General features: G+C 36.1%; 1 protein-coding gene across 3 annotated transcripts in view; it reads right to left on the reverse strand.

Annotated features, from left to right (window-relative positions):
* Rpp25 (ribonuclease P protein subunit Rpp25) overlaps nt 1–27,330 on the reverse strand; it is a 148,709-nt gene that overhangs the window by 7,687 nt on the left and 113,692 nt on the right. For all 3 annotated transcript variants that reach the window (XM_090394839.1, XM_090394838.1, XM_090394840.1), the window contains exon 5: nt 25,659–25,775. In XM_090394839.1, coding sequence (XP_090250965.1) covers nt 25,659–25,775 — 117 coding nt within the window. The remainder of the gene's footprint in view (nt 1–25,658; nt 25,776–27,330) is intronic.

Raw genomic sequence — 27,330 nt, forward strand, 5'->3', positions numbered from 1 at the left:
TACGGAGTATGTTGCTTCGATGAACAATCTCTCTGACTTGTAAGAGCTTCTGTGCAGTACTTTTGTTTTCTTCCAGTTGATCCTGTGTGCAAGTGTATCCAAAGCATGGTCTGCTAGGCCCGACTTGCCATAGCAATAGTGCCGGATGTATCTTTTATGTTCACTGATGCGGATGTCCACAGTTCTTCCTGTTTGACTGTAGTAAGCTTGATCACACGAGCAGGGTACTGTGCATAGTTTGTTTATTGAGAATTCTAGATATTTTTTCCAATGTGCCTTTAATGTATGGGATGGTGACTGTTTTGTTGTAGTTCTCCATGATGGATAGTGGAAGATGTTTCTTAGGAGCATTTAGTATTTTGTTTATCTTATGGGGATTATAACTATTGGCCAAGAAGGTGTGGCATAAGTGAGCCAGTTCAGCAACAAGAGTGTTGTCATTGGAACAGATTACTCTCACTCTGTGGGTTAGTGTTTTTAAGATACCATACTGTTGAGAAGGGTGATGGTGTGATTGTTTGTGTAAATATCTCCCTGTATATGTGGGTTTTCTAAAAACTGAAGATGATAAAGAACCATCTGGAAGATGTGCGATTAGTGTATCCAGGAAGGGCAGACAGTTATTAGCTTCCAGTTCCATTATATAGTAGATTTTTGGATGTTGGCTATTTAAATGTGCTAAGAATGTATCTAATGTGCCTGGGCCATGTGGCCAAATAGCAAGCACATCATCAACATAGCATAGCCAAAGTGTTGGTTTGAGAGTGGCTATATTGATAACTAGTTTTTCCAGGTGTTTTATGTAGAAGGTGGTTAAGGTGGGAGAGAAAGGGAGGAACCCATAGCTGGCCAATCTAATTGTTTGTATATTTTCCCTTTCCATGTGAAATATCCTGCATGTATTGTGAATTTAAATAGTTCAAATATATGAACTATTTAAATTTGAGTCTAGAAAACGTGTTTTTAAAGTTAAATATAGTGTGGCCTTTTGTCACAAATTGTGCTAAAATTGTGCATCGGTTAGAAACAAGTGTCCTTCAGTGGTATTATTGTTTAGAACTGTGGTGTATATATTGTGTTTTCACTGCCGTTTGTATCACTATATCAACGTGTAAAGATGGCGTCCAACAAGAAACATACGTCAGCGGCGCGCAGGACTTCTACTACTACACGAAAGGCTGGCTCAGCGTTAGATTTTTCGCAATGGATGCGTTGCGGAAACTGCTACATGTATGCACCGAAAAATGTGAAGGATCTGTGGTCGGTCTGGCAAAATGAAAAGAAAGAAAATGTCAACGTATGTGAGAAGTGTTGGGATAGGCTGGAGCGTTTAGGAATGGAAGCTGACATCGGGACTGTAGCGGAAGAACTTCGGCGGGAGTTTATGAAAATGAAAAATGACCTTCATCTTCTTCATGAGGAAGTGGAAGTGATCGGTAAGGAGATACTGGAAGTTAAAGCTGAGTTTAATGTGTTAAACAGAGAAATTAGGACTATAGAGATTACTTTAGCTGAAGTAACTAGAACAGGATTACATATGGGTGAGTCTTTGGTGAATGATTCAGTAATAAATAGTATGGGAGTGATTGGGAGTCAACATAATAAAACCACAAGTAGCCAAGAAGAAATGAGATGTAGTGAGAGTGGGGGGGTAAGTAATAGAGAGTTGAGTAATGAAGCTGGGAGAGTCATGCTGAATAGTGTAGAGAATGAGTCCATGAGTGTGAACTTGAATGAAGTTAATAGTGGTAAAATATATGGTGATTCTATGATTAAGGGTATGGAGAGTGGTATGCATGAGGAGTGCTTGGCTGATGGTACAATAGAAAGAGTGGCTTTAGCAATAAAGAGAGGGCATGAAACAGACAAGATGATAGTTATGGTGGGTACGAATGACCTGAGAGGTAGTATAAATCGGGTAGGAAAAGATTTAAGAACATTATTAGATATTGTGAAGAGGAAAAGTGTCAATGGGAGAATAGTGTGTGTGCTGCCTCGTTTTGACAATTACGAGTTAAGTAGACGAGCAATGATAATGAATGATATGATTGCAAGAATGTGCAGAAAAAGAGGTCTGGAGTTTGTTGATGTTTGGAGTGTGTTTGAAGGAAAAAGGCAGTTGTATGCTAGAGATGGACTGCATCTTAACATGGAAGGACATAAGAGATTGAAGAAGTTATTGTTTTCTGAACAGGTTGAAGTTATTGGGCAGGGAAACTAATATTGAAAAGGTTGAGTGTAAGAGAGAGAAACTTTAGCACTGATTGTGTATTTATTGATCCTTATAGGCAGAATAAATTGCAGAAGAGAGGGGAAAAAAATCGGCATAGGACTACGGTAGTTAGTGACTTATATATCAGTTCTAAAGCCGGTACAAGATCTAGAGGGAATCTGCAATTTTTGTATACCAATGCTAGAAGCATTAGAAATAAGAGAGAAGAATTTTTGGCATTAGTCAGTGAAATCTCACCAAAAGTTGTAGGCATTAGTGAAACTTGGCTGTCAGCAGAAGATGTGGTCACTGGAATTGAATGTGATGGGTACAGTATTTTCAGGGAGGATAGAGAAGATAGAACAGGAGGAGGAGTACTGTTGATGATAGCTGATGTGTTGCAGCCAAAGAAAGTAGTATATCATGATGATAGACATGTGAATGAGAGTTCATTTGAGGCAGTCTGGTGCGAAATAGTGACCAACGCAACCAAATATACAGTTGGATGTTGCTATAGGCCAGGGAGTACAGGGGGAGATATTGAATTCATGCATCAGCAACTTAGTGCAATGAGTGAAGGCTTAGTGATTATTATGGGGGATTTTAATTATGGTGATATCAATTGGAAGGAGGAAATATCACGTAGCAAAAAGGAAATGGAGTTCATACATCTGCTACGAGATAATTACTTGAAACAGCACGTAACTGAAGGGACACGTGGTGTGAGAGTGTTGGACCTGGTTATTGGTTCAGAGGTTATATGCTTAAGTAAGGTGACCTCGTTACCTCCAGTTGGTGAAAGCGATCATGTGGTATTGACTTGGGAGGTTGCAAAATCTGTGGATTTTTCTATTAAGAAGGGGTATGTACGAAACTACAGGTTAGGCAATTATAACAAGCTTCGGAGTGAGCTTGCAGCCATCCCATGGCAGAACATATTGCAAGGGAAAGATGTTAGCAGTGCTTGGGATAAAATCAGCGGGTATCTGAGGAAAGCAATATCAGATTGTGTCCCCATGGTCAGGAGGTCAAACAAGGCAGGCATTAGATGGATGAGCAGTAGTATCAAGCTTGAACTACAAAAAAAGAAAATGTTATGGAGAATTTACAAGGAGAAGGGCGATCAGGACACCCATGAGCAGTACAAGGCTCAAGCTAGGAAGGTTACCAGCATAGTAAGAAAAGCTAAATCGGATTATGAGAAGACCTTAGCCAAAGAGATCAAGGGTAATCCCAAAGAGTTCTTCCGCTATGTGGCAAGTAAGAGGAAGAATGACTTCGGAAGGATAACCTTAGTGGGTGCTGATGGTATTGAGGTGACAAAATCAGATGTAATAGTCGAGTTACTGAGTGATCACTTCTCAAAAGTCTATCACCCAAGTGAGGATATCTCTATACCTATAGCAATACCTAATGTGAGAATTGAAGCTAAAGAATCAGAGGTATTAAATATATTGCGAAACTTAAATGCAAACACTGCGGTAGGCTTAGATGGAATATCAGCTCGGGTGTTGCGTGAATGTGCAAATGAATTGTCAACCCCTCTTACCTGGATATTTAATTTAAGTTTGAACTCTGGTATGGTCCCTAGGGAGTGGAAGTTAGGCAAAGTGGTTCCTTTGCATAAGGGTGGCTCTAAAACTGCAGTATTGAATTACAGACCAATCACCATCTCAGGAGTAGTGGTAAAAGTATTGGAAAAGTTGGTTAAAGACAAAATTCAAGAATGGGTGGATCAGGATATGATACTCTATAGAGGCCAACATGGTTTTGTTAAAGGTAGATCCTGCCTTAGCAATCTATTAACTATCCATAATAGAATAACATCAGAGTTGGACAAAGGAACTGGCTACACAGTGGTACTTCTGGATTTTGCTAAGGCTTTTGACAGGATACCCCCATAGAACACTGTTACGCAAATTGGAGCAGATGGGAATGGATATTAAATTGGTGATATGGATAGGAGAATGGCTCAGGGAGAGATACCATAAGGTGGTGTATGGAGGAGCCGAGTCCAGAATGAGGCAGGTGACCAGTGGTGTGCCTCAGGGCTCTGTGCTTGGGCCAATGTTGTTTAATTTGTATATAAATGATATAGGAAACGGCTTAAAGGGAGATATTCAGTTGTTTGCTGATGATGCAAAGTTGTGTAGTGCAATAAAAAATCAAGCTGATGTTGAAAGTTTGCAGGAGGATTTAAATAAGCTGGTAAAATGGGCAAAAGAAAATGGATGTCAGTTCAATGTGGAAAAGTGTAAAGTCTTGCATTTTGGGATTAAAAGATTACCAGCTGTGTACTACATCGATGGAAAGGTACTCCAAGAGATTGATGAGGCTAGGGACTTAGGGGTATTGGTAGATAAGGAGATGAAGTTCAGAGGACACATTGCTAAGGTGTCCAAGATTGCACATAGGATTACTTGGTTGTTGAGGAACACACTGACATCCAGAGATAAAGAGGTTATTATTCCCCTTTATAAAGCATTGATACTTCCACATTTGGATTACTGTGCTCAGGTCTGGTCACCTGGATTCCTTGGAGATGAGGAGGCTGTGGAGAGGGTTCAGAGAAGAGTGACCAAGTTGGTGAGTGATATAAAAAATGCTCCCTACATTGATAGATTGAGAGCTTGTGGATTGCAGAGATTGGTTGATAGGCGAAGAAGAGGGGATATGATAGAAACATTCAAATTACTAAAAGGTTTTTATAGGATTGATGCAGGGGAAATGTTTCAGCTGTGTGATAGTGATGGAAGAACAAGAGGTCATCTCTGGAAATTAAAGAAGAGTGTGGTTAACAAAGGTGTCAGAACAAGGTTTTTTGCCTGGAGGGTGGTGAATGAGTGGAATTCATTGCCTGACTTTGTTGTGAGCTCTTCATCTGTAAATGAATTCAAGAAGAGATATGACAGATATTGTTTTGCTAGCTTGGGTCTCCCGCGATGAGTCTACTGACTCCATGGAGATACCCGTAATAATAATAATAATAATATCAAGAGGAAAGGATGACTTAAGCAGATTAAGGGTTTCAATTAGTGGTACATTTGTGAATAGTAAGGTGATAACAAAGCTCACCATTAAGTCTGAATGTTTTAAGGTATGGTGTTCTAATTTACTTTATAGGTTGGGAGAATTGTTTGCGAGAGTGGCTAGTAGCTTAGCTAAATGTCTAGCCAGTTTGTACGTGAGACTATTTATATTATCTACAATAGGGTGTAAGGGTGTACCTTGTTTGTGAATTTTTGGTGCTTTATATATCCTGGGTGTTTTAACATGGAAGGGCTTTAGTTTGTTTACTGTTTCTTTAGGCCAGGAAGTGACTTTTTTCAGTAATTTATGCACCTTATTCTTTTGTGTGTTGGTGGGATTGCAATCTATAATTTTGTATGTTGACTGGTCTTGTAAAAGCGTGTGCATTTTGTTTTCATATTCTGTTGTATCCATCACTACGGTTGCGTTCCCTTTGTCTGCTTTTGTTATAGTAATCTGGTTATTATTATTATGTAACTCTTTTAGAGCAATTATTTCCTTATGTGGAATTCTTAGACTGGATTAGGATGTTGGCCACACCTAAATGTATGTTGTTGGCTATTGCTGGAGGCAGGTTGTATAATCCCCGTTCGATGGATGCCATTATTTTGGCTTTTGGAACTTGTTTGGGAGTAACGGCAAAATTGTGCCCCTAACTTAAAGCACTAACTTCTTTGGTTAAGGTGAGTGATGATAAATTCACAACAACATGATCTTGTTGTAATTGTGGTCATTGTGTAGCACTGCATTGTTGGAGAATTTCAAACTTTTTCTGGTGCCAGTTTTTTTAACTTTCATGAATTCTTTTCTAGCCGTTGCGTCGGTGATGTTGCCTAGGATCTCCCATAGTTCCATGTTTAAAATATTACACAGTAGTTCATGTAGCGTGTTGATTGCTGAATTTAATTTTGATCTCAAGGTGAGTGGTGTTAATCTGTTCTCGTAATAGCGCTACATTTGCTCATTTATAAATACGTTGGGCTTTGGCCAAGTGGAACTTGCTTTTAATTTTCACAAAGGTATTAAATTGTTGTCTCGGCACCTCTTCAAGAAGGCTAACCTGCTCAGTTGACACGCCAATTTTAACTTCCACTTACCTTATTTTCATGTCTTGCATACGATAATGTCTCCGTGAAGAATCCTCAAACGTGTAGAAAGGCTTATGTGTTCGTCGCAAATGTTGCTTAATTTTGACGTTATTTATCAGAACACAGAATTATAAGTAAATAATTATTTATTGACTTATTGCTGATATTTCGCTGGTGTTATAACCAGCATCTTCAGAGCACAAAAACAGTTTGTCACAGTATGCGAGACTACAACAACATGGTGTAACCAAGGGACTAGTTTAAAAAAATTGTAACAACAACACAAAGACTAAAGTCCTAATTAGGGGCCGTCTATTTAAAAAAACAAAAAAACAAAGAGAAAGCAGGTACTAGTTATGTCTTAAGACGACTGTTTCCCAAATCTTAGGCAAATTTATACAGCCATATTTGTTGAGATTCTTAGATTGTTCTTAGAAGCAACAGAAGCCTTGAAACATATTCCGAATCTCAACAAATATGGCTGTATAAATTTGCCTAAGATTTGGGAAACACTCACCTTAAGAGATAACTAGTACCTGCTTTCTCTCGCTTTTTTTTTTTTTTCCAGATAGAGGGTGCCTAATTAGGACTTTAGGTCTTGGTGTTGTTGCTACAATGTTTTTTTAAACTAGTCCCTTGGTTACACTATGCTGTTGTATTGTAGTCTCTCGTACTGTGACAAACTGTGGATTTGTGCTGTGAAGATGCTGGTTATAACACCAGCTAAATATCAACAATAAGTCAATAAATAATTATTTACTTATAATTCTGTGTTCTGATATATACCGTCCAAAATTAAACAACATTTGACACCAAATGTAAATACAGCAGTCAGTCCCAAGAGGCTGACCAATTCCAGACAAATTCTTACATATTCTGAGCACTTCAAAAATGTTTTCTGTTTAATATCAGCCAAGAGCAAGTGCCCACACCAATGTATCAAGATCCAACTAGGCCTACAGCATGACATGCAAAGATGGTGGTAACAGAGCAATGGATCTCTCCAGTCCAGAGCAATCAAAGGCTATTAAGTGCTGTAGTAGCTGCAAGCTGGGGATCACAGAAAAAAAGTCATGTGCAATTTCTGTTTCCAATGGATACGTGCTAGTTGTAAAAAGATTGATTAATCAGTGCAAAAAACGTCTGTCTTTTCTCATGTAGTTCTTAAACATAAAAAAAAAAAAAAAAAAAAAAAAGATATACAAGTGAAGATAACTGGTGTACATCTAAAATTCTTTAACTGTTTATACCAAACCCTGGAATAGCTGCAAGAAAACTATTAACACATTAAAAACTAGTTTTCAAACAGCTAAAGCAAGAAGTTTTCATCCTGTCCGAATAACCTTTTGGTTTCCTGGCAAAGCTATTGGCAGTAACTTCTCTCCAACACCGTTCTTACCCATTACATTACAATGGTTCTTTTTGTGTCCTCATCAGGGCTTGACAAATACACTCACCCAACTTACCTATGACAAGTAAATTTTACCAAAATGTTTTATAAAAATAACTTTCTAAACAAAATTTCAACTTCTAGTGACATATTAATGTAACAAGTTATATTTTCCAAAAAAAAAAAAAAAAAAAAAAAAAAAAAAAAAAAAAAAAAAAAAAAAAACAATGTTTTTACTCTTTTCTCTAATTTTATCATCTATTGACTTCTTGAAATAGTTCTCACACAATGTTCTTCACAAATATTCTTCAAACAATGATACAGCACCAGTAATCATTTTTATGGAACTAATAATGACTTACTGGGGAGGAAAATACTTTTTTTTTTTTTTTTTTTTTCATGACATGTAGGATGTTGCATAATTTCCCAGTAATATTTGTGGAGATTCGATTATCACCCACTGAAAAGCCAACCTACAGGCTTCTTACTTTTCAAATTCTTGAACAATTAATCATGACGAATGTCTTCCAACCATTCCAAATACTCAACACTTCCTCTGTCCTTTCACCAGAAAGTTATCAGAAGAATCTTATTCAAACTGGATACCAAAGTCACCTGGTCCTGATGGCATTTTTCAACTGTTGAAAGGTTTATGTTTAGAGGTTGTAACTTCTGTTGCCTTTTTTACACGCTTATTCCACTAGTATCTATCCTGCAGCCTGGAAGTTAACCCACATGCAAGCCATTCTTAAGAAGGGGTAAATCTTTACTATCTAATTATTGCCCAGTTTCTTAACTCTCTCTAAAGTAATGAAAACAACACTCAAGTCATGTGCTACTTTGAAGACTCCTAACTAATAAATAATGGATTTGTTATTTCAGTGTCATTCAAGGGTGCTAACTTATGTTACCCATCTTTGGACAAATACCATGGAAAAGTTTGGTGAATCTCAAGTAGTTGATTTTGATATCTCCAAAACATTTGATTAGGTCTGATAAAGACCTAATCAAATGTAACAATGGTATTAAAAATTTTATATGCACTTTGCATTGATGGCAACTTTGATGTATATACACATCAGAGGCAGTTGGGTAGTTAATGAAGTATGAACAGCACTGGGAAAGGATTAAAAACCATTTTAATCCTTCCAATATTTCTCTCAGTTACAGAGGCATCTTCAGGGAGTACATAAAGACAACTAAATGAAACATATGGATATAACACTAGTCCTATTGAGGTGGGATGCCCTCCATGTGTATCTGTAGAATGCCTTGTAAATTGGGAACTCTGAGGAGTTTTTTTTTTTTTTTTTTTAAGAAGTTTCCTGCATCCACATTTATTTAAATTCGATTGATTTCTAAGGGCAGTTACAGATTATATTTTTAGAATCTGCAACTGCCCCCATTGGTCATAAGAGTGTCCAGTACATGGTCTACAAGACCAAACTGACCTGTCATGATTGCAGATGTATTTTTTTTTTTTTTGTTCATCTATAAAGAGGGTGGCTGAATCTGTCTGTACAAAAAAGTATGTCAACTTGCAGGAACAGGGAACTTTATATACACCAGAACTAAGAGAGCAGGGATATGATCTTTACTGAATGGATAAAAATAGCAAGTTTCAGATGGGGCTTAAAAGCTGTGCAGAGGTTATCTTTCTTTTTTTTTTTCTTTTTTTTTTTTTATGCATCCCCAAGGATGGGCCATCTGCTACCCATCTGGGAGTGTATCCAAAAAAACTCCAACATGATGTCCTCCCAGAAATTAAGCCTTAACACACACGGTCCTCTGACCTCTCCAACTGGATCAGAGAACTGTGTATTAAGCACATAGTGTACATCCAATCAGCTTTCTGACTATGTATATATATTATGCATGATGGTGGACGATTTTCTTATTTTAGAACTATGCAACTAATACTGGGATTCCACAAGGCTGTTTACTCATTTACCTTCTTTCTTCTATAGATCAGTGATCTACTCCAGTTAATGGCCAATTTAATACAGTTTTACTGATGAACGTGCACTACATTTGACAAACCTTGCACCACCCAAATCACCAGGACCTCAGCACAACAACCTCTACTTACCCTAAACTTTGATCTTTAAACTATCCTTAAATTTGTTGTCTTCCAGTCTTACTTTTGACAACAATTGTATCTCTACACAGAATAAGATATCTCATGGGATTACACCAAGATCTCTCTCATCAAATCTTAAATCATGTTATAATTACTGCCTCCTCAACATCCAAAAAAATTAGAATTTTTCTTTCACTTAAGGTGTTATTTTTCTTTCAAACAGATTTTAACTATATACAAATCCATTCAACCATGGAATGACTGTTCTCACATTTGGGATGGAGCGTCTAAGAGCTCTAAAATTAACTGACACTGTACAGAAAAGGACAATTAAATTGATTAATGACATATCTCACCAATTCACTCATTGCATTTTAATTCTACTCCATCTCTCAGGTCCATAAGTCAAAATCAATTTGAATGGTATCATGTATACATGATACTATATATACTGCAGTTTAGTGTTTTGGCTAATTTCTCTTTTATTCTACTGAAATTTATCCAGCTGGCTTCCATCCATTCCAAATTTGCTTGTACTGTTGTCTATTTGAATCCTTTTCGTCATGCCTTACACGGTGATCAGAATACATTATGGAGACAACTACCGTTTTAGAGCAAAACTTTAGTTTAATATAAACCAAAATGAACATTTGACGTTTCGACCTTCATATCAAGATCATCATCTGGAGCATACACATATATACAAAGAAACAAACTGCACTACAATATATGTCAGGCATGTCAAACATGTAGCCGACACATAATATGTGGCCCGCCAAACTTTTTAACCAATATATACAAAGAAACAAACTGCACTACAATATATGTCAGGCATGTCAAACATGTAGCCGACACATAATATGTGGCCCGCCAAACTTTTTAACCAATATAGTTATTAAACTTTTGACAACACCGAATTAAATAACCATATTTAAAAAAATTAACATTTCCACTTAAGATTATTTTATACACCAAACTATCGAATTTTACTGAGCAAGTCTACGTACACGGCTATATCCGCTGACCACAGCAATCGGAGGCTAGCCATTAGCAATTTTCAAGTCATAAGAAAGTGTAGTGATTTCTTTATAATTAATAAACAATTTATAAAAATAATGTCAAAATCTTCAACCAGTATGAGTAAAAATAAATTAATTGAAGAAGAACACTGTAGTTTTCAAGAAAAATGGGAGTTACAATATTTTTGTATTCAAGGGGAAAAAAAAATTATGCCTGATATGTAGAAACTATTGCAGGTTGCAAAGAATATAATATTAAAAGGCATTATGATACAAATCATAAAGAAAACTATGACAAATATGTTGCGAAACTTCGTGAAGATAAATTGTCAGAATTAAAGTTGACACTTCAAAATCAATAAAGTGTATTTACCAAACCTATTGAAGATAACAGAGCTATGGTAAAAACCAGTTATTTGTTATCAACATTTAATTGCAAGCAAGTCTAAACCATTCACTGAAGGGGAATTTATTCGCAAATATATTATTAAAACAGTTGAAGTGTTGATCAATTAAAGAAATTTTAAAATATAAGCTTATCTAGAAATACCATTGCTAGCAGAAATGATGATATAGCCAGGAACTTAAGGAATCGAATCAACTCAAATCAATAATTCCAACATTTCAGACCTATTCCCTTGCAATTCACGAACGTACAGGATGTACGATTGTGAAATGTGATATGAACTAAAAAGTAAGTGAAGAATTTCTAGAAAAATTCCTATGCACGATACAACCACTGGAGTTGATATTTTTCACGCCCTTATGGAAGTTTTGAATTAATACAATTTACCGTTAAAAAAGCTACTTGGTCTTGCAACTGATGGTGCTCCTGCCATGACTGGTGTTGTTAACGGAGTTGTTACAAATTTAAAAGAAAAATACAAAGAACAAGGTAATAATAATTTTCAACAATTTCATTGCATTATTCATCAGCAAAGACTACACTCTAAAGTTTTAAATATTGGACATGTCCTAAAAAATGTCAGTAAAACTGTAAATTATATTTGTGCACGTGGGCTTAAATCACCAATTTAGTAACTTTCTAGAAGATGTAGAAAGTGAATATAGCAATCTACCTTATTATACAGAAATTAGATGGCTTTCCAGTCACAGTTTTAAAGCGATTCTTCAAATTGCTGGAAGAAATTACCATTTTTTTAGAATCGAAAAATTATGAATTTGAAATATTAAAAAATGATCAATGGATAAAGGACATGGCTTTTTCAGTTGACATTACAAGTCACCTTAGTCAACTTAATCTTAAGCTACAAGGCAAAGATCAAGTAGTTACCATGTTATTTGACAACATTAACATTTTCAAACAGAAATTATTACTTTGGCAAAAACAAATTCAAAAAGAAAATTTATCCCATTTTGAAATTGTCAATCATTATTACCAAAATCACCAAATTGAAATTTTCAGAGCATGTTAATCAAATTAAATTATTAGAAAATGAATTCGAAAGAAGATTTTTAGATTTTAAGAAATATGAACATCAGTGTCACCTATTTACTTCTCCTCTATCGATTGATGTTGAAACTGTCGATGACAATTTACAGTTGGAATTAATTGAAATTCAGTGTCATTCCGTATTGAAACAAAAATATATGCATGTTGGAATTTCATCATCATCAAATTCCTGCCATGTATCCTCAAGGGGTGTACAGGATCCGATAGTACTACATGAAAAATTTACATCATTACTAACTTCCTATCTACAATTTTCCTTCAAATCAGTCTGTTATTTGTCAAGACTCCACATTATCAGATCTTATATTTCTATTGTCTAAGACACTTTGTACCGTATCAATCCATCTATATCTTGGTCTTCCTCTGGGTCGTTTTCCTGCCAACCTGGCAGAGAACACTTGTTTTGCTAATCTTTCCTCGCCCATTCTGTTTAAGTGACCATACCACCTGAGATTAGCTCTGCTAACGCATTCCTGGATGCTGACAATGTCAAGTTCTTTCCTAATATCCTCCTTTTTAATATGATATTGCCATTGATGCCATCTGTTCATGCCCCTAATCTTTCTCAGGACTCTCATATCTGCAGTATCTGGTCTTTGGTTAAGTGCTTTCCTTCTGAACCAGCTCTCAGATCAATAAGTTAAAAGTGGTTTGAACACTGTCTTGTATACAGCTAATTTAGCGTTCTAACTAATTTCTCTCTTATTCCATATGAATGTATTCAATTGACTTCCTACCATACCAGCTTTGTTGATTCTGTTGTCTATTTCCATATTTCATTTAACATCTTCCCTAAAAATCGTGCCTAAGTACGTACCTGAAATGTTTTACTTGTTCCACAGGTTCAACGTTCACAACACAGTTGACATTTTCAATGATTCTGCCTATTTTCATTGTCTTTATCTTTTTAATACTGCCCTTCATACCGTATATATTACAACAGTTATTCAATTTAGTCAGGGAATCTTGCAAACTTGTAGCGGATTTATTTAGAAGTATAACATCGTCCATATAAAGCAAAGAGCTGACATTAACATCTCCAATTCTGATATCATGTTTAATACAACTTTCCTTCATAATGTGATCCATACAGATAATGAATAACAGAGAGGATAATGTACATCCTTGTCTCACACCAGATTTAACATTAAACCATCTTCCTGTACTTCCTTCAATTCTCACTACTGACTTACAACTCAAATAAAGTCTAAGTATTGCTTCATATAATGCCCCATTGACACCATATAAATGTAACATATTGAATAGCTTCTCTCTTGGTACCTTGTCATATGCCTTTTCCAGACTGACAAAACTTAAATACAGATCTTTGTTATATTCCCATGATTTCTCAACTATTTGTCGTAAAGTGAAAATCTGATCCTGACAGCCTCTATTTGGCATGAATCCAGCTTGTTCTTCACCAAGTTTTTCTTCCACAATTCTTCTCAACCATTTCTCAGGAATACTAACATAAATCTTACCAGGAACACTCAGTAGGGAAATACCTCTGTAATTCTCACATTCCGTTTTATTTCCCTTTTTATATATGGGTAGTATGAGAGCTCTACTCCAATCATCGGGAATTCGTCCTTCTGTCCACGCCTTCTGAACCATGCAGTGCAGCCACTGTAAGACTTTTATACCACCATACTTAAGCATTTCTGGTCGAATATCATCTACTCCTGCTGCCTTTCTACATTTCAAGCCTTTGATGGCTTTTTCTACTTCAAGTATGTATATGTATTCCTGACTGTATGCCTGTTAAGTGTTTTTTACCACTGTGCTATCACCTTGTTTCATTTAGCAATTTTTTGAAGTAATTACTCCATACTTCAAGGATATCTTTTTTTCCTGTTTTCATGTCACCTTCATCATCTCTAACTCCTTTTACAGCACATTTTCCTCCATTTCTGAGCTTCCTCAACAACCTCCAGAATATTTTGCCACCTTCTTGATATTTATTTTCTATGTTTTTGCCAAAGTCTTCCTATGACTTTTGTTTAGCTAGTTTACACAGTGTTTAGCTTTCTTACATTTGTCTCTGTATTCTCTAAGAACACAAGCTGACTTATTTGCCAGGAATTTTTGATATGCGTTCTTCTTTACTGTCACTGCCTCTTTTACTTCCTATGTCCACCATGGAGTTCTAATTTTTCTATTCTAGCAGACAACCGCACCACATGCCTCTCTGGCCGAATCATTCAGGGTTTTCTTCAAGGTTGCCACTGAATCTCCAAGGTTTGGTTCCTCTTCTTAAACTCTTTCATTTTTATTTCAATAATCTTTGTGTATTTTCATCTACAGTTCACATGTGACAGCTGCTCAACTTTTATTTGCTTTAAAACTTTCTTACATGTTATTCTTTTCAATATGAAATTCAATTTATCCTGCTCAAGACCAAATAGTGATCACTTCCAATTTCAAATCCTCTGTACACTCTGGTGTCCTGCACCAGGGAGAAAATATCATTCAATGAGACTTTTCTTATTCCTTGCCTCTTCTCTCCATGTGAATTTGTGCACATTTTTATGTTGGAACATGGTGTTAGTAATAACCAGTCCCATGTCCTGAGCAGAAATCCAACAGGTATTTGCCATTATTAGTAGTTTCAACCAAATTTTGAAGGTTTCGTTAATGAAAAACATTGTCAAGTTTCTTCAAAAAAAAATGATATGTATAATTTTATTTAAATATACAAACTTTTATGTATTTCTGTAACACTCTAATCTTAATATTAAAAAATCTGTTTCCTCTTTATTTCAAGATATTATTTCTGTTGCAGCCTGCGGTTTGATGTATAATTCTTAATTTGGCTATTGGAAGTAAACGAGTTTGATATCCCTGATCATGGTTTGCTAAAGTTACTGACCAACTGTTACAACAATTATTGACCTGATCTCTGGTGAAAAAAAAAACTTTACTGCATCAAAGCTAGTCCTATTATTATTATTATTATCATCTATTAGGTTACAAAATTAAATTGGGCTGGAGAGCAACATGTTTATATATATATATATATATATATATATACAGGGTGTTCGGGATAAATTTGACATATTTATAATTAATTATATTTTTCCGTAAGTTACATGTATTAACACACACTTCTCTTCATTTAAAAGTTTGGACCCTTCTTCATTCATATACAAGATGTCAGAAAGGATGGATAGCTGGAACCCACCTGAATCATGGAAGAGAATAACTTGTATCATGATGATTCGTGCCCGCCATCAAAATAAGGATATTACGACTGCTGCCCAATGCTCCCTGAATACAGTAAAAACAATCAGGCATGAACTAGAGACTTGCAATGGTGACTACGAGGATGTAGCAAGAAGAAAGATCCCTAGCAGACGATCTGATTGCGTTCGTACAGCAGAATTCCTCGCAAATCTGCAGGAACAGGTGTTGAAGAACCCTGGCATTGGAATTCGGGCTTTGTTCGTGGAGTTGCTAACTGTAGTCAAGCCCTGGATAACAAGGGTAGCCAATGGTAGGCCGTATGTATGGCAGCAGGATTCGGCCCCTTGCCACACCTCTGGGAAAAGTCAAAAATGGTTGTCTGAAAATTTCTACGACTTCACCAGTCCAAATGTTTGGCCTCCAAACTCCCCAGACCTTAACCCCATGGATTATTTTGTATGGGGCGCAGTTGAAAAAGACACCAATCGCACTTCCAGTAATACAAAAGCCCAGTTAATGGATAAAATTAAAACAGTTTTTGCGGCCCTTCCCAGGTAGACTGTAGCATCAGCTTGTTCGAGGTTCCGAAGCAGAATTGAAGCTGTGATCGATGCTAATGGTGGTTATTTTGAGTAAATCTTGTTGATAGTATTGTAATTAACTCTGCCTGTAATTTTTTTTGTCAGATACAAAGAAGATTTTCTTTTTCCTTACGAAACTGTCAAATTTATCCCGAACACCCTGTATATATATATATATATATATATATATATATATATATATAAAACTATGTAAGTATACGTATAAATCCAACCAACTGGTATGGAATAGTTTCCAAAGAAAGCTGAAAATTGCTTAAAGTCCTAAAGTCAAGGTATGCTGGAAACTAAGTAGGCTGAATATGTGCCATCCAAATTCTTGGAATTTTTATGCCACCATTACTGTTGAGATTATGGTGGTTAATCAGAATTTCACAGACTTCTTTAAATTTTCGTTCATACCAGGTTTTTTTATAATGTAAAGAGCAGGTACTTTTCCAATCAATTTGGTGTAGGGTATTAAGAACATGATCTGAGAGACCTGCCTCACCAAAATTGTTATAGTTATTGTTATAATGTGTCTTTAGTGTTCTTTTTGACGTATAGGGATTGAAGTCCAGTTTCACTAATATAAGGTAAGTTACAGGTGCAGTAGATGCAATAAACTCCAGGATGTGCCAATGGGAGGAAGGGGTCCTTAGAGGAGTTGAATATGTTTTTTAATTTTATAGGTCTTAAAAGTGGCATTGAGATTATAATGGTGTAATTATAATGTTATAATATTTATTGATGTGAATTATAAGATTATAATGTTTATTGATTTTTTCTGATAACCCTTTAATGTATGGGATGGCTATGGTTTTACTGTAATCTATATTCTTTTTTGATCAAGTTTTATGAAGAACTTTATTAATAGTATTTTTATTATAGCCATTATTTATAAATGTAACTAATAATCTTTAATTCCTTTTTAAAAGCTTGTTCATTAGAGCAAATTGTTATAGCTCTGCTTTTAGCAGATGTTAATGACTCCAAATTTTTGCAAAGGGTGGTGATATGTATTGGTTTGCAGTAAACCACGAGGATAGGCTGCCTGAAGGAAGACTTGTGACCAGTGTATCCAGGAACAGGAGCGAGTTCTGATTTTCAATTTCAGTAGTAAATTGTATGCACTCATGTTTGTTCAGGTGGCTAAGGGATGTGTTTAAAGTTTGTCGACCATGTGGCCAGATAACGAAAACATTGTCAACGTATCTAAGCCACACTGTAGGTTTTAGAGTAAAGAAATCAAATGCACTTTGCTCAAAAGCTTCCATATAAAACTTAGCAATTGGGGGGGGGGGGGTAAAATATGTAGAAATTTAAAACAATTCTTCTCTTACTGAACAAATTTCCACCCGACATTATGGCCCTCTTTGTCCATTGTTCCGTACTATGTTCCGGTTACTTCGTGTGGCAAAATAAATTTCACCTACAAATTTTACCCCCCCCCCCTCCCCCACCAATTGCTAAGTTTTATATGGAAGCTTTTGAGCAAAAGTGCACTTGATTCCTTTACTCTAAAACCTACAGTGTGGCTTAGATACGTTGATAATGTTTTCATTATCTGGCCACATGGTCGACAAACTTTAAACACATCCCTTAGCCACACCTGAACAAACATGAGCGCATACAATTTACTACTGAAATTGAAAATCAGAACTCGCTCCTGTTCCTGGATACACTGGTCACACATCTTTCTTCAGGCAGCTATCCTTCGCGGTTTACTGCAAACCGACACATACTGGCAAATATATAGATGCTAACTCATATCACCACCCTTTGCAAAAATTTGGAGTCATTAACACCCTTAAAAGCAGAGCTATAACAATTTGCTATAATGAACAAGCTTTTAAACAAGAATTAAAGATTATTAGCACTACATTTATAAATAATGGCTATAACAAAAATACTATTAATAAAGTTCTTCATAAAACTTCATCAAAAAAGAATATAGATTACAATAAAACCATAGCTATCCCATACATTAAAGCAGTGTGGTCGCCAAAGGGGTCGATTGATCCCTAATTATGTCAAATTAATTAATCCCTAACAATGTCATATCAACCCCCTGGGGTCGATATGACATTGTTAGGGATCAATTGGGGGGGGGGGGGGGGTCGACAGAAAAATATAAGACATCATTGTATGGGTAATATTTAATTCGGTTAACTTGGATTACCTCAATGACAAAAGACATGGAGGTAATGACAACGCAATTAAGAGTGAATCGTGGGATCGGTACCTCCATCTTACAGGTCCACGAAGAGGACCTGTAAGATGGAGTAAGGTCATGAAAATAGTTACTGAGGCCAATCAAGTAGGCCAAAATGATGTATTTACCAATAAACGGATGTTGGTGGTTCCGGCCGGCCGGCACAATGGGAGCGAGATTGCAACACGTGCGTGGTTCTTATTTACTGATACTTACAAGTATTCGATCCCAGTCTCATTTTTGCGCAACAACATACAAGTGAGCGTTAATGTTCTAAGATTCATCAACATACACATTATAATTCAGTCGTTATTCATTCACAAACTAAACTTCTCTATGTTGAAGAGTTGAGCAGCGCTGGTAGTAATACCAGTAGTTTATTAATATCACTAGTAATACCAGTGATATTACTAGTGATAGTAATAGTAGTAGTAATAGTAATATAATAATATAGACTATATTATACATACAATAAACACTGTAACTATAAAATAAACAATCTAAAAACTCACATAAGTGTCTTTTTTTGCTTGTCCTATTATAATTACGTAATAGTAAAATATAGGGGGTCAATAAAAAGTCAAGAAACGCTTGAGGGGTTGACGGGCACATGACTTTGGTGACCCCTGCATTAAAGGGTTATCAGAAAAAATCAATGAAATCCTACACCATTATAATCTCAATGCCACTTTTACCACCTATAAAATTAAAAAACATATTCAACTCCTCTAAGGACCTCTTCCTCCCATTGGCACATCCTGGAGTTTATTGCATCTACTGCACCTGTAACTTACCTTATATTAGTGAAACTGGACTTCAATCCCTATATGTCAAAAAGAACACTAAAGACACATTATAACAATAAATATAAAAATTTTGGTGAAGCAGGCCTCTCAGATCATGTTCTCAATACCCTACACCAAATTGATTGGAAAAGTACCTGCTATTTACATCATACAAAAACCTGGTATGAACGAAAATTTAAAGAAGCCTGTGAAATTCTGATTCACCACCCTAATCTCAACAATAATGGTGGCATAAAAATTCCAAGAATTTGGATGGCACATATTCAGCCTACTTAGTTTCCAGCATACCTTGACTTTAGGACTTTATGCAATTTTCAGCTTTCCTTGGAAACTATTCCATACCAGTTGGTTGGAATTTATATGTGTACCTACATAGTTTTATATATATATGTATTCGTGAGCTTCTACTCAGTTGTAATGGTACATTTTAAAGAATAAATATTTAATGACTTAAACCGAGATAAAATATGAAGTTTTAATGAAAATGATACAACTAGTTTCAGCCTTTTACAGCCTTCTTTAGGTACCCACTAAAGGTAGAATACAGTAATAAAAATTGAAGTTACAAAAAACTGAGAATTACAGGCAAAAAATGCAATACATAATTGACACAAAAAAGTTTTTGTATTTGGTATTTGCCATTATTATTTAGTTTTGCTCTTTTCTCCACATTTTCCCAAAATATTTTTGTATGTCTGACAATCATTTCCTACTCTGCTATTTAGATCCCCAACAAGGACCAACGTTTCATTTTTCATTGTGTCAGTTGCTTTTTCTAAAGCATCAAAAAATTCCTCCACTTCTACCTTAGTGGAATCTTCTGTGGGACCATAGGCACAAGTAAGTCTCATTGTCCATTTCCCCATTCTGATTTTTGCCCACATTACTCTACTTGAGACTGCCTGCCATTCAAGAAGATTAGCCTCGTATTTTGTGTTGAATACTATGGCTACTCCTTCTTTTCCTTGATTGTCATTTCCAGAATATAACATTTTGTATTTATTGCTCAGAAAGATCTCAACAGTTTTTGTCTTTTTTGTTTCAGTCACCCCTATTATGTCGATCTGGTACTTATCTAATTCTTCAGCTAGCTCCATTTCTTTGCCATTCTGGCTTCTTATGTTGATAGTATTGATCTTGAACTCTGGTGATGTTGAGTTGGGGTAAGTTTTAGGATTTGTTCCAGTAGCTGACTTTTCGCTTTTCGCCCTGCTTCCCTGGCGAAAACAACGGGGATCTTGTTTAACCGGGCGATGCCCCAGCTAGCATGAAATTTTGTCATGTTGTACCATCATTTTCTATATTGGTTTAAGCCAATAAGAATACAATTTGGTCGGCTAAATTCCAAATTGCCAGCCCATCCTTGTTCGTTCAGTATCCAGGCAGATACCAAACAGGGTGCACCATGAGAAGGTGAGGATTGGACATTAAGTCAGAAGCCCTGGTCGGTTCTCCACATTCCTTTAAAGGCTATGTGGAGGTCTCCTCTCAGTTATACAGCTTTGACCCTTAAGCACCCCTATATATATATATAAATAAATAATGTTCCATCTTTTCTCTTGGCACGTTATCTGTCTTTCCAGACCTATAAAAGTTAAATATAGATCCTTGCCATATTTTCATGGTTGCCGAACTGGCTTAAGGTAAAAATCTGATTCTCCCAAATTTTCTTAACCTATGCAGCTTTCTCAAGTATGCCTACATAAATCTTACCTATTTCTCAACTATCCCAAAATTTACCTTCTGACTAGACTTTCTGAATTAAGCAATATAGCATTTTTGGATGAATATCATACACAGCCACATTTTTGAAACTTTTTTTTTATTATTATTACGTCCAGAATTGATATTCACTCTTGACTGCACTTCTCTTGAATCTTTTCTATCACTGTTTATTTCATAATCTTTCAGACTGCTTCAGGTATGAATATTAATTTTCATTAATAGATGTGGATGACTAAGGATAATGTAATTATAGGCATAGAAGTGGGATTGGAAGAGGGTATTACTGATTATCAGATACGTTGCAGCCTGAAACACTGCTGGTACAATAAGAAATCAGAAATGGAAAACTGTCTGGTGTGAGATACAACTAACATGACAAAGTATTTGGTTGGCTGCTGGTATAGGCCAGTGAATGCAAAGGATGATATGAGCAATATGTATCAGCAAATAAATTCAATACGTTGAAGGTGGGTAATTATTATGGGTGACTAATTAGGAAAGGAAAGATTAGCAAAGCAAGTGTTCTCTGCCAGGTGGGCAGGAAAACAACCCAGACAAAGATCAATATATAGGTGGATTGATACAGTAAAAAGTGCCTTATAACATCTGATAATGTTGGAGTCTTGATAGGTGACCACCTTACCTCAGTCCTGAAGATACTTTCAGGCGCAAACTTTGTTTGCACACACTTGGATAAAGGATTAAACTAAATTTATTATTATCTTGATAGGTGACAGATTGATTTGGAGGGAAATTGTAGGTAGGAAGTTAGTAATGATGCAAGTTTTTCATGTAGTACTATCATATCCGGTACACCCTTAAGGGTACATATCACGAATTTGATGATGACAACTTTAATTAGGGGGGATATAGATTGAAAGGACGAAAGGTCATATGAGCATAAGGAAATGGAATTTATGCAGCTTTGTGCATAAATTCCATTTCTTTTGTGCAGATTTCTGTATAACATAGTTGGATACATTGCTGCCAATCAGCAAGAACAATCATTTAATTTTGACCTGGGAGATGGCCAAGCATGTGAAATTTTCAATAAAAAAAAGGGTTTAATGTGGAATTACAAGGCTGGGAACTATAAGAAACATAGAAAACTGCTTGGAGTGGTACCATAGGAAGATATACTTCAGAGAAAAGATGTTAGTAGTGCATGGAAAGTGGTAAATGGATGTTCTTCAAATATTACAGAATCTGGATGTCAATACAGCTATGAGTTTGGATGGGATATCAGCTTATTTATTACAAGAATGTGCTAGGCAATTGGTAGTCCCTTTGACTAGATTGTTTAATCTGAGTCTCAGCTTGATAGAGTCTCAAGGGAATGGAAGGAGGTAAAAATAGTACCACTGCATAAAGGTGGTTCCAAGACTAAAGTAGCTAATTATATATCAATTAGCATTTCAGAAGTGGTGGTCATACAGTGGAAGTATTGGAGAGGTTGGTTAAAGAAAAAATTCAGGAATGGGTGGACAGGATTGAGATAGTGCATGGAGAACAGCATGGCTTTGTGAAGGGTGCACATTCCTGTAGAAGGCCTGTGACTAGCAGTGCTACAGTCCTGTAGCATACCACTACTATTTAATTTGTTCACTGATGGGAAACAGTTGGTTGTTTGCATGATGCAAAATTAGGTAGAGAAATGGTCAATAAAGATGTTGATATTTTACAGAATTATTTAAATAAACTGACAGTGTGAGCAAAGAATGGATGCCAATTTAATGTAGCAAAGTGAAAGGTATGCATTTTGGAGTGAAAAGATTACCAGCTGTTTACCATATTGATGTGAGTGTACTCCAGTAACTTGATGAAGCCAGGGTTTGGGGTGTTGGTGGATAGGGAGTTGAAATTCAGAGAGCATACTGTAAACAGCTCATAGGCTTACCTGGTTATTGAAGAACTGACATGTAGAGATAAGAAGGTTATTATTCTTCTTTGCAAGGCTTTAATAAGGCCTCATCTGGATTATCACACACAAATTTGGTCATCTAAGTTTCTTGGAGACGTGGAGCAGATTCAGAGGTGAGTAACTAAGATGGTGGCAAGATAGTGTGATGCTCCATATGAGCAGAGATTGAAAATCTGTGGGTTACAGAAGTTGGTTGATCAGCAGATAAAGGAGGATATGATAAAGTCGAGACATAAGTTGCTTAGGGAGGTTTATAGGATTGATGTGGATAAAATATTTCAGTACATGAATAATGCAAGGAAAACTAGATGTCATCCATAGAAATTGAGTAAGTGTGTAGTTAGCAAGGGAGTTAGGACTACATTTTTTCCTTAGAGAGAGTGGTGAATGAGTGGAATAGATTGCCAGAGTCTGTGTGTGATTTGTTGGTGAATGATTTCAAAGCGAAATATGACAGCTATTGTTTAAGTGTTCATAATTGGTGATTAACGTGTAACGGACCTCCCATGATGAGTCTATGGAGCTCCACGGAGGTGCCTGTGTGTAATAATAATAATAATAATTTTGTTACTTTTGCAGATAAGGGTATCTGCTTGACTTACTTGCCAGGAGTTTATGATTTCCTTTTTTCCTTGCAAACAACTTTCCTTTCCCTTGCCAGACTGGATAGCAGAGTGGTCTGCTCTCCAACCAAGAGGGCTGCAAGTTCAAGTGCCAGTGTGGGCATGAAAGTTTGCAATTGTCTTTAAGTGGCAGATGAATTTCATCACATAATGTAATACCACCATCCCACTTAAAAAAAAAAAAGCAAAAAGAAAATATATAAAATTAATAAAAATAGAAACTAACTCCTTAGGCCACCATGTAGAAATGTACTACAGGTTTACAAAAACCATTCATGGGTGGGAGTCACCATTGTTTATTTCAGTCTACAGTTAACTTCCGAAAGCTACTCAACTTTGATTTTTTTTTACAACCTTTGGATATATTTTCTTCTCACATGATATTCATTTTTATTCTACTGAAAACTAAATGGTCATTCCTTTTCCTCTTTGAACCCTCTCCTTATACTCATGTTGTGAACCAGCATGAAGATATCACTTATAAGCAATAACACAGTCAGTGACACTTATTTCTTATGTGTTCTCTCTCCATGTGAATTTACCTACATCATTATGTTGGAAAATGGCATTTGTAACGACTGGTTCTTGTCCTGAACAGAAAGACAGCAGATACTTTGCTCTTTGTTCCAAATTTTCCCACAGCATTGCTATATCTGCATGTTATTTGTTTCCTGTACCGCTGTTAGTTCTCCACAAAAAAATTTTTCCTTTTTCATTATGTCAGCTACCCTCTCTGTCCAGTTTCCCATTTTGAAATCTACCCACACCACTCCACCTGAAACTGCCTGCTATTCAAGAAGTTTATCTTGCATGAAGACAAACTTCTTGAATGGCAGTGATGAAAACTATAAATACCCTTTCCTTTATCTGATGACCTTAATTTAAACATGAATGCAAACATTAAATCTGTGGTGGAGTAGTTGGTTTGGTGAGTCAGCAGTTTAACTGTAAAAGGATAGTTAAAGGTTGTATTCCATGGGGAATGCTCCATGGAGAAGGCTGGTCCACAGAATTAAGAGTAGATTGTTTGGAATTACAGCTGTAGCAACCAAGGGTACAAACTAGTGTATTATATCCATTAAACACATGTATTCTTCTAGCTGATTTGCAGGATAAAAAATTCAAGTTTATTGGAAGGGGAAACCCTCCTACCTCTCAATGAGACCCAACTCACTTTCAGCTGAAAAACCACACCATATATTTTATATACACACACACAAGATATTAGATTACTTCTCTGCTAAGTATTGGTTTCAATGACTAGTGCATGTCACAATTCATCATTGGCATGCCCAATGTGCAAAAAAGCAAGACAATTTTTTTTATGTTCCACACCATGGGTAAGTGCAAACACGATAATTTGTCTGCCTGGTGTGACATGTTAATGTCAAGTGTCCTCAAGATACTGGATAAAATGTATGCTGTTATATTATTATACTCTAGAACTCTGTCTCCACCACTCAATTCACCAACTACAACGAACCACAACTACAATCATCATCTACACCATCGGTTCCCAACTGGTGGTATGCGTGCCTGCCCCCCCCAGGGCTATGTGCTGGGCCATTTTCAGGAGTACACGAAAAATAATCAGTAATGGCAGAAAAATGGATTTAAGACTGTATCTTGCATTTTTTGAGGCACTGAACAAAACTGTCAGTATTTAAAAACAAGGGGTACAATTTATAGAAATGGGTTTAAAAGTGGAAAAAGGTTGGGAACCACTGATCTACACCAATGCCACCTACCGCCACCACGTTTAAAAACAGCTATTTTAAAAACAAGGGGTACAATTTATAGAAATGGGTTTAAAAGGGGGTACACAAGTGGAAAAAGGTTGGGAACCACTGATCTACACCAATGCCACCAATAGCCCAACCACACTGCCACCACGTATTTTCAAAGACAATCAAAACATCCATGCCCACAGCAGGACCCAAATCCGCAGCCTTTTGGCTGGAGAGCAGATACACTATAAATATACAATACAAATATTGTTTATTGTGGAATGCTCATAAAATCATAAACATGAGTTAAATTTATGTTCTAAGACAATTTTTTTGGTTAAGCAATATCTGTTTACAGCATATTATAATGTCATTATTCTAAAAGCATATGCATATATTAAGTCTGGTTAAATGACAATTCCGAATTCAATACTATATAAATGACTAGAAGCAGAGATTTCCAACATGCATTTCTTAAATGTAATGGAAATGAAAATGGATAACAATAATGATAATTCAGCTCTGCAAAAAAAATATAATAATAAATAAAAATAATGAATAAAGAATTGAAAGATAAAACCACTTACCCATTCTCTTGTGGTTCTAGTGGATCTTTACATAAAAGAATATATATCGAAGGAATCTGTCTTGAGACTTTTAATTTGTCCAACTCTTCAAGTTTTGGATCCCATATTTCTTCAGTTCTAAAGAAAAGGATTTGGATTATTTCATTCAAAATGACATAAGAATGCACAGGATGTTAGCAGTGCATGGGAGATGGTCAAGGGATATCTGAAAGAAGCAATATCAGGCTGTATATCCTAGTTAGGAGAATAAAGCAAGGGAGTTAGATGAATGAGTAGTATTATAAAACAGCTGAAAAAAAAAAAAAAAATGTTGTGGGGAATATAAGAAGAAAAGTGATCAGCAAGCTCATGAGCACCACAAGCAAGAAAGGTGACCAGTATGGTAAGGAAGGCAAAAACAGATGAGAAAAATTAATTGAGCAGGCCAAGGGAAATCCCAGAGAATTCTTTTATGCTGCAAGTAAGAAGAATGACTATGGTAGGAGTGTTGATGGATGATAACATGGCGATGGAAGTACACATAATGCTTGAATTACTGAGTGACCACTATGCAAGGGTCTATTATCCAAGTGAGGATACTGCTGTAACACCAACTGATATGAATTACAGGTTGATGAACCAGAAGTACTTAGGATATTGTCAAATGTCAATGCAAATATGGCTGTGAAATTAAATGAGATAAGCTTTCTTATGACAAGAAGGTGCAAAACAATTGGGCTGCTTCTGATGAAAATGTATAAACAAAGTCCTACCTGGGACTTTACCAGCTCTGGTCAAGTCATCAATAGCTCCACACAATAAAGGAGGCTCCAAGACTACAGTAGCATATTTCAGACCAATCAAAATTTTTGGCATGTTGGTAAAAGGTACTGGAAAAGAGAGAGAATTCAAGAATGGATGGATAAAAATATGATACGTAGGGACAGGATGGTTCTATTAAGAATAGGTCACCTTAGTAAATTAACTTTTTATAATAGTGACAACTGAGTTAGAGAAAGAGAATGGCCACATGTTGCTGCTGGATGTTATGGAAATTAGAACAAATGGAAATGAATATGGAGCTGGTGATGTGGATACAAGTGTGGCTGATGGATAGATATCAAAGAGTAGTAGTATATAGGGAGGCAGAATCCCAGAGAAAGGGGACTAGTTGTGTACTGCGAGGTTCTGTGCTTAGACCAACCACTGTTGTTTAATCTGAAAATAAATGATACAAGAAATAATTTGAAGGAAAATATTCAGTTGGCCATGAGGCAAACTTGAGTAGCATAATAGTTATTATAAGAGAGATTGCAGGATGATTTAAACAGACTGATAGTATATGGGCAGAAGATGAGTACCAGTCTAATTTGGAAAAAGTGCAAAGTTAAAGCATTGAGATGAAAAGATTACAAGCTGTATACCACATTAATGAAAGGGTACCCCAAAAAACTGATGAAACCAGGGATGGAGGGAGGATAGGAAATTTAGGGAGCATACTACAAGGGTGACCAAAGATAGCTCATAGAATTATTGGTTACTGAAGAACATACAAGCAGAGGAAAATTATCATTCCTCTTTATAAGGCCTTGATACAGTCACATCTGAATAACTGCTCAAGTGACCAACAGAGATATATAGCACCTGATCCACTACATTTGACTGCAAGACATTTTCCAGTTAGTGTGCCCTC

This window comes from Typopeltis vanoorti, chromosome 6 (assembly GCF_054136105.1).
Source record: "Typopeltis vanoorti isolate ZY-2024b chromosome 6, IOZ_Tvanoo_1.0, whole genome shotgun sequence".
In the NCBI taxonomy this organism is placed as follows: Eukaryota; Metazoa; Arthropoda; class Arachnida; order Uropygi; family Thelyphonidae; genus Typopeltis; species Typopeltis vanoorti.